Source organism: Elephantulus edwardii, unplaced genomic scaffold, assembly GCF_000299155.1.
Source record: "Elephantulus edwardii isolate Elephantulus edwardi_28Jun2011 unplaced genomic scaffold, EleEdw1.0 scaffold00200, whole genome shotgun sequence".
NCBI lineage: Eukaryota > Metazoa > Chordata > Mammalia > Macroscelidea > Macroscelididae > Elephantulus > Elephantulus edwardii.
Genome location: NW_006399950.1, coordinates 3,498,811 through 3,507,440, shown reverse-complemented (window position 1 = coordinate 3,507,440; position 8,630 = coordinate 3,498,811). Strand labels below are relative to the sequence as shown.

Here is an 8,630-nt window from a genome sequence, read left to right as displayed (position 1 = left end):
CCGGGTTCTCAATTCTATTCCATTGATCTATGTGTTTGTCATTGTACCAGTACCATGCTGTCTTGACTACCACGAGCAGCCTGATTTTAAATTGAGGAACCACTAAGGTTCCTCCTCCAACATGCCCGAGTTGCCATTTTTCGGTAAATCTATCCTAAGTCACCTCCTCTTTTTTATTAGGAATGGTATGATTACTAATACTCCGATGTTATTCTTTGACACTACCTTTGGCTGCAGGGAATGTTTCTGTTTTAAGTTGTAATATGCTGGTTGACTTTAAAAAGAAATAAGGACCCCAGTGCTACAGAACAGTACCTGACACAGACTCTTCAATCCACCAGTGACTCAAGTCTTAGAAACCAACAGAAGTGTATGTTTTGCAGCTTCATGAAGAGAACTTTGAAATCACCACGCTGCGGGTCGATGTCCTGACCGACGGGCGGCACGCGGAGGTGGAGTTCACTAGGGACTGGCAGCAGGACGCGGAGCGCAGGGACCTCACCGTCAACTCCATGTTTCTAGGTGAGACTGACGTTCTGGAAGGAACCCATTGAGGAGAAGCCCGGTTGGTGCCTGGCTTTCTGTTGGTGACGTGGTCACAGCCCTGGTGTCATTTCTCCTACGTCACCCCACTCAGGGCCGTGGAGCCAGAACCCTGGCCGTGGCTCACAGCGGACTCTGCAGCAGGGTTTTGAGCCTGTAAATTGCATGGACGGAGCTGGTCAGCCCTTTCCCACTTAGCTCAGATTGCTTCAACCAGTGCAGTGTGTCGAATCGGGTACTGCATTCTCGTAAGCCTATTTAGTTACAAGCATTCCTTTTCAGGGCATTACTATTTTATGAAAAGAAAAGTTATTCTTATTGGTACCCTTGTTTTCTAAATGTACTTAACCCTTGGAACTAACCCATGGCTGGCTCTCCAGCAGGTTTTCAGAGGCAGTAAATCACACAGGAGATGACCCGTCCTCCCACAGAGCAGCTGGTGAATATGCCAGGCATGTATACTGTGTGTTTACGTAAATTCTTTGCAGCAGCCATGGTACGCTCTTACAGCCATAGTGACTTGCTCCAGGCAGAAGACCTGGTGCCTGCTCTGCAGGTCAGTGGCCCCTGGACACCCGGTGGAGCCCTGTCCCCGCCCAGGCGGGCAACCCTTAGGCACCCTGTGGAGCCCTGTCCTGGCCCGGGCAGTGGCTCCTGGACACCCTGTGGAGCCCTGTCCCTGCCCAGGCGGGCAACCCTTAGGCACCCTGTGGAGCCCTGTCCCCGCCTAGGTGGACGGCCGTGGCTGCATTCAGCCACAGCTTTTCTTTTTCCTAAGTAACGTCAGAGCCTCTTTCTTGGGACCCTGAAGAATGACGTGTCCCACAGAAACATCAGCCGTCCAGTTTGGATGTTGATGGGGCCTGTGTGTTTGCTTTAGGGGTTTCTTTCTTTCCTAGGTGTTCAGAGGGTGACCAGCTGTGCTGAAGCCAGCCATTTTCCTGGGATGTAAAAATCAAGGAAAAAGCAACTGTCCTGGCAGCCTGGGCTGGGTCCCTCCTGCGTGTCACTGACGTGTTCTGTGCTGTATGAAAGGCACGTTGTGTCAGCGTATGGGGCACAGATGCTAACCCTGCACATGCCAATCTGCAGGCACCTAGACTTCCCTGGGGGAGGACAGGCTACCTCTGCTGTGTGGGTGACCACCTCGGGGACATGACGCGGTCGGCGACAATTCCATGCCCACTTACAGGCCAGGATCTGAGTCTGGGTTGAAGTTTTACAAGGTTACGTGAAATTTTTCAGCTATTTATCATATGTTAAACATATTGTGAGGTTTAAAAAAAATGTACAGCATGATTTTGAACACATAATAGGTTAAAATGGTTCCGTATTCACTAAGTTTAGAAGCCTAATGAAGTCTTTCCATCCTGTGACCAGGAGCTCCTGCTGTGAGCAAGTGCTTGGACCTTCGCAATTTTGTCAGAAATAAGAAAAATGCCACCTGAAATTTGTGTTTCTTGTGACAAAGGCTGCTTAGCACCTTGACTGTCAAAGGCCCTAGTGTATTTTTTGTACCTATTTTGAACCTTCTTACCGCAGTTTCTAACACCATTCTGTCAGTGTTAGCAAATGTTCAGTTCTTCGGCATTTTGATAGAAATAAGAAAAAGGCCGTCTCTGATCTATTTCTTGTGACTTAAGACTTAATATTTTGATTTTTAAAGAGACTTTGTATTTCCTCTTGATGTTTTCAGCCTTTTTTCGTGCTGTTTGTAAGAGCTGCTTGTGTTTTGGGGATGTCCAGCATTTGATTTTGATACTGCCTTGGGTTTTTTCCACTAGTGTGCCATCAATCTTAATTTTGCTTTATGCTTGTTTTTGCCATTCAGGCACAGTTGATGTGTTAATGTTTTTGTGAAGGGGTGTCGTGATTCCGCTTCCTAAACGCGTCTGTGTTTTCTAGTCCTCCCTCCCCTCCTCCGAAGTGTCCTGCTTCCTGTTGCTTACTCGCCCACATTCACATGAAACCTTTGTCTGGTGTCTTACTGTGTCCACTCCAGCAGATCTTTGGGTGTTGAAGTGAAGACACACAGGGACGACGTTACATTTATAAAGTGGCACAAGGGCCCCTTCGTCCTGTTGAAGACCGCTGCCTCCCGCTCCAGACCACTGTGTGCGCATCCTTCTGTCTGGTGCAGGTGGAAGTGTTTGCAGTGGGGGTTTTAGTCTGTCAGTGGCTTTCTACCTCTGTAACAGTAAAACACATTTATAATCTCAAACTTGCCTTTTTAACTTTTGAAAGTGTATTACTGCTGTGTACTGTCCAGTCAGAGTGAAGCAGCGGATTCTACAGAGGTTTGTTTTGTGGTTCTGGTGAGGCTTGGATCTGGGTTGTTTATGTGCCATTGGGTGTGAGCTGAGTGGATTTGGCCTCCTATCTAAGAAGGCATTCAGTCACCAGTTTGGGGCTGGTTTTAATTGGTTTTGGTCAAACATTCTTCTAAGTGGCCTAACACTGGTCCATTTACTGTGCAGCAGTAACTCGTGGTTGCTGTGATGCTGAACACTGTGACACTGTTTACCCATGGTGGACAGAGTTTGGTGGAGCTCCCCAGTTAAAACAAGCTTGGAAGCAGGAGTAGCATCCACTTCCGTAACAGCCTGCCTCCGGAAACCCTGTGAACTTGGAGAAAGGATGAAAGTTACACAAATGTTCAGGTCTCTCATTCATAGGGTTGCCATGAGTCATGTGTGACTCGACAGCACTTAACAAAAGCAACATCCAGTCAGAATTGATGCTGAGCTGATGCTCCAGAAAATTTCAGAGGCTTTGAATCACACAGGAGATTGCCAGTCTTTCTCCCATAGAGCAGAGGTGGATTCGAACCCTGTACCTTTGTGTTGTCAGTGCAGTTAGTTCCTTACCAGTAGTAAGCCATCGTAAGTGTGGTGAGAAGCTGCGTGACAATCACAGAGACGTGGTTCGAGTCTACCATTTGCTCCATGAGAGGAACGTGAGTAGTTTCCTCCGATGCAATGAGTAACCTCTGAAAACCCGCTGGGGGGGTCAGTTCTGACCTGACGACACAGAACAGGAAGCCACCAGAGCTCCCAACGTGTGCGCACCTGTTTGTCCTTTGGTGTCTTAGTTCATTCAGCAGGTTTTCCTCAGTTGTTTAGATCAGGCCTCCATTCCTCCCTTTGGCTCAGTCGTGTTGCACTGTTTGGGCCTGACGTCCTCTGTGGATGAACACTTGCCTGGGCCCCTCTGCCTCGTCAGTAGTGCTGCGGTGAACACCAGCCATGCGTGGCTATCACGTTTTTGGTTGAATGCCCCGTGCGGATCATTAGCTGGGTTTGATGATTATTTTGGAAACCACCGAATTGCTTTCCACAGGGGCTGCGTAATGCTACATTCCCATTGGCAAAAAAGGAGTGTTCTTATGTGTCTACATTGTTACCAACACTTTTCTTTTGGCTTTTCAAATTTTTGTGATGTACCATCTAAGTAGACTCGACCCCTAGCTGACTCTCCCAGGGAGTTTTCAGAGGCTGGACTCCCAGGACCTTGTGTGAAGCGGGCTGCCATTGTTGCTGGGATGTGCATCTCTCTTGAATCTAATGCTGCTGGGCAGCTTTTCATGTGCACACTGGCCGTTTGTACATCCTCTTTAGAGGTATGTTTTATACCCTTTGGTCATTTTTCAGATTATAGAGTTTGGATGTTGTAGTTTTAATATATATTCGGGGTATTAAACCATTATCAGAAATAGGATTCACCAGTATTTTTAATGTTTTCTTTGTACAAGTCTTGTCTATTTTTATTTCATGGTTCCTTTCACTGGGTAGTAGGTACACTTAATTCTTTTATTTTACAAGTGGTCACCTTGGTCAGCAGCCTTGCCGCAGGTCCACCCGCTGCCCCGTGGGCGACGGGCACGCTCCTCCCGTGTGAGAACCGCCTCTGAAAACCCACCGGAGGGTCAGCTTGGGGCCAGTTCTGACTGGGTGGTGCACAGTATTTGAAAATTCTGCTTTGTCAACGTTGTTTGTGATAGGTTTCCATTGATTTATTTGGGTTTTTCCAACCATTACTGCTAATAGTGATACTTCTTCCCTGTTTTCTAGGTTTTGATGGTACCTTATTTGACTACTTTAATGGTTATGAAGATTTGAAAAATAAGAAAGTCCGATTTGTTGGACAAGCTAACCAGAGAATACAAGAAGACTATCTTAGGATTTTACGGTATTTCAGGTAAGAGTTTTTAGAAGTTCTGTAACGTTCCTCACTGAACATCGTGAAGCCCAAGTCAGGACTCATGACAGCAGCCGTGTGTCTCCGGGGAGGGCAGTTGCCTCTTACCTGCCATACTCCATGCTTGTATTACTTGGATTTTGAGTTTCAAAATATGCACATATTTTAACATCATCATACTCATTTTTCAATGAGGACATTTTCTATTAATTTGTAGCATTTAGTCAAAAATGGGGGCAGGGGAAGCTATATACTACACAGTGTATTTACCCCAGGCCACCGTGGGTAGGTGCTAGGCACTGAATCGGGGACGGAGTGGTCTCTACCCCTTTAGGTTACAGCCGTGGAACATGTGACAATAATACATGTGCACACAGAGATAGCATCCCGACAAAGCAGAAGATAAAGTCATAGATGAGGTTGGTAATATGAAATGAATTAGGTCTAGTGATGTTTAAACTCTAAATGTCTTTATCAGAATTATCCTCTCCCATTTATCTAGCAGTATTGCTATTTTACTTGCTAGGCATTCAGACACATTTCGTCAAGAAATGTTATTTTTTGGTGAACAGTCTCATGACAACTGTTAATACATCAAATGATATTTTCCTGACTTTGTGTCGTTATTATCAACCACCTTGTCCCCTCTTGGCCTCTAAGAAATGTAAAACATAAGCTACTAATTTCTGAAACTGCCTATTTTGTGGTAAGAATTAAAACCTGCCAAGAATTTGGCATCTGGTTTGCACTAATCTGTTACGTAGATGACTTAGTTTTTATTGGATCGTGACTTTCTCATCTGAGAAAAAGAGGTGAAGTGACCAGATGACCTAGGATCTGTCACAGACTAACCAGAACTGTAAATATTTCTGATTAAAAGATGTGGATGGTACGAGCAGAAATGAGAAGGGGTTGTTCTGGGATGCCAGCACAGAGTAATGGCCAGCTCTTTGTCCTGCAGGTTTTATGGGAGAATTGTAGAAAAAGCTGGCGACCATGATGCTGAAACTTTGGAGGCAATTGCAGAAAACGCCAAAGGCTTAGCTGGAATATCTGGAGAGAGGATTTGGGTGGAATTGAAGAAGATTCTTGTTGGGAACCACGTAAATCATTTGATACGTCTTATGTATGATCTCGATGTGGCTCGCTATGTAGGTGAGAACAAGAAGTGCTTTTTCAGTTCTGGGCAGGGAAACATCTCGCTTCTCATTTTATAAGGGAAAACAACCGAGGAGGAATTCTCCATGTGGGTAGTTCTGTCTTGAATATGGAGTAAGTACCAAACCAGAGCTGGCTGGCTCTCGTCTGGAAATGTCCGAGTCTGGGTTGAACCACCACCTAGTAAGAGGCCTTACAGAAGAGACGATTACGTTCATACAGAATACAAAGTACTAAAGGGTGATTTACATGTAAACGTTATTGTTATAATCAAGAAGCGTTTATCCTTAGTGCTTATTTGGCTATTATTTTGAACCCCCCTGACCTAATGCACGGCTTGTGGCTTTCACTCCTGTGCCCAGGTGTTAGGACAGCTGCCCAGGCTGTTAGGCGACAGAGTTCCGGTGGCATCATCTCATGACTTACCTGCCAACGCAGGGCCACTGTGAGCCCATCCGTGATTCTCAGAACAAAGGGTGACCTGCGGTTTACAGCCCAGGGCAGAGGCTCTGAGTACAGGTGTCATCTTTACAAAAGCAGATGGTCAACAAATGTGTACGCAAAGACGAAACATCACTGAATAGGACAGTGTGTGGTAGTGGTGGTTGCTGGACACCAGAGCTTGTAACTGAACCTGGCATTTCGTGTGGGTGGGGCCACCAGCACAACGGTCTCTCCACTTCCTGGTTTACAGCTTCAACAGCAATAAGAGGCCTAAATTCCAATACTAATGGTTAAATTAGGGGAATTGTTTTATTAATACACTTTAAAATATGACTACAGATTTGTAAAAAATGCTCTTGTCCCAATAGGTTTACCTGCTAATGCAAGTTTAGAAGAATTTAATAGAGTCAGCAAAAATGTTGACGGTTTTTCTCCAAAACCAATGACTCTATTGGCCTCCTTATTCAAAGTACAAGAAGATATCACAAAATTGGATGTGAGGTTGAAGATTTCAAAAGAAGAGAAGAACCTTGGTTTATTTATAGTTAAAAACAGGAAAGATTTAATTAAAGCAGCTGATAATTCCGAACCACTGAAGCCCTATCAAGACTTCATTATAGATGTAAGTAGAAACCAGGCCTGGTGTTATGTATTTTGTTTTCATTGAGGCTCCGATTCTCTAACGTGTGTGGTTTTGAATTCAGTCTAGGGAACCGGACGCTGCTGGTCGCGTGTGTGAACTACTCAAGTACCAAGGGGAACACGAACTCTTGGCGGCTATGCAGCAGTGGTCCGTCCCCCCATTCCCGGTAAGTGGCCATGACATCAGGAAGGCAGGCATTTCTTCAGGGAAAGAGATTGGAGCACTCCTGCAGCAGCTGCGCGAACGGTGGAAGAAAAGCGGGTACCAAATGGACAAGGAGGAACTGCTGAGTTACATAGAGAAGCCCTGAAACTGGGAGGGCTCGAAGGTTATTTTTTATATGGTAAAGAATGAAAAGGACTTTCTTGTGAAACATAAAATATATGACACGAAAGTTTACGAACATCTTTCTCGATCTATTTTGGGGAGTCTGAGCTCTCTGGGGCAGTCTAATTGGCTTCGCTCTTTTTTGTTAGCATGGAGAAGTTCAAATTCATTTCTATTTTGTTATTAGCTTGAAGGTTATTCTTGAACCTAGTATTTTAAAATGTCCTTAGGAAGTACGTCACGATGAGGTCAGAGTGCGATTTGTGCATTTCTCTGTAAGAGATGTGTAGCCTTGAGAGTTGGAGCAGACTTAAAGGCAGTTAGTGAAAATACAGAAAGGTCTGATTTTTGCCATGTGTGTAACACTAACCTTCAAATAGTGTTCTGTGCATGTTTTTACGTATCAGAAAATTTATTTGCAAATGTCAGTAAGTAGTATAGAACATTCGTAGATTTCCCTTCAGGGAAAATTGTCAAAACAATGTCTTCTCACTGCGACGACTGGGTTAAGTTCTTAGAACACACATAACATTTAGAACTAGTATGTTTTCAGTTCCGTGGTAATGGTTAACGGCATTGGTTATTCAGTCTTAACATCAGTGGTAGTAGAGAGCAAAGGGGAAGAACAAGCTGGGACATACAAGGCAGCAGCCGCCAGCCCCACGTCACAGCCTTCAGGAGCTGCTTTCCATTGTACATAAATACGCAATGTATCTTTAGTCAAAGCAGTCAACACCCAGGGAACATTCAGAAAGTAAGCTGAGAGGGACAGGCCTAGTCACGTGTTGGCCTCCCACTGAATTTTCAAAGAGTAGCAATAAAAACAGTTAATTACACAAAGGATCATATATTTAAATAAAGCAAGGAGGTAGGTGGTAAATCTGTCTTCCTAGAACCTTATCAAAACTATTTGAGTGGGTATTTTACATTAATAAAGGCAGAACTAAAAATGCTATTTAAATTTTTTCATTTACATGAGCAAAAATAAGTCTATAGAATAGAGTGCCACTTCTAGGGCTTCAGCAATTCTGCCCCTTGTGATTTCAGATGGAAAGTGTCTTCTGTGGGACAGACACTGAGCAAATATACACAATATCATTCTAACACGTTAAGAAATGAAAACTTTTATTTTTGGGCTTGAACTGCTTATTTTACCTCAAGATTTGTAAATCATCTGAAAGAAGCTAAGGAACTTTCAAAGGAACAAACCCCTTTTAAAATCATTTACATCAACTTGCCTCTTCCCATAGGAATGTGTCCTCGGCCCCTCACCTTTAGAAGCTGCTGTCTGGAGTGTTGGTATAAATATGATTCTAGG

General features: G+C 44.4%; 1 protein-coding gene across 1 annotated transcript in view; it reads left to right on the top strand.

Annotated features, from left to right (window-relative positions):
* Positions 1 to 7,295, top strand: part of TRNT1 (tRNA nucleotidyl transferase, CCA-adding, 1) — a 15,786-nt gene extending 8,491 nt beyond the window's left edge. Inside the window, exons 3-7 of the mRNA XM_006897091.1 lie at positions 384 to 522; positions 4,614 to 4,740; positions 5,702 to 5,895; positions 6,711 to 6,964; positions 7,047 to 7,295. Coding sequence (XP_006897153.1) covers positions 384 to 522; positions 4,614 to 4,740; positions 5,702 to 5,895; positions 6,711 to 6,964; positions 7,047 to 7,295 — 963 coding nt within the window. The remainder of the gene's footprint in view (positions 1 to 383; positions 523 to 4,613; positions 4,741 to 5,701; positions 5,896 to 6,710; positions 6,965 to 7,046) is intronic.
* The last annotated feature ends 1,335 nt before the right edge of the window (positions 7,296 to 8,630 follow it).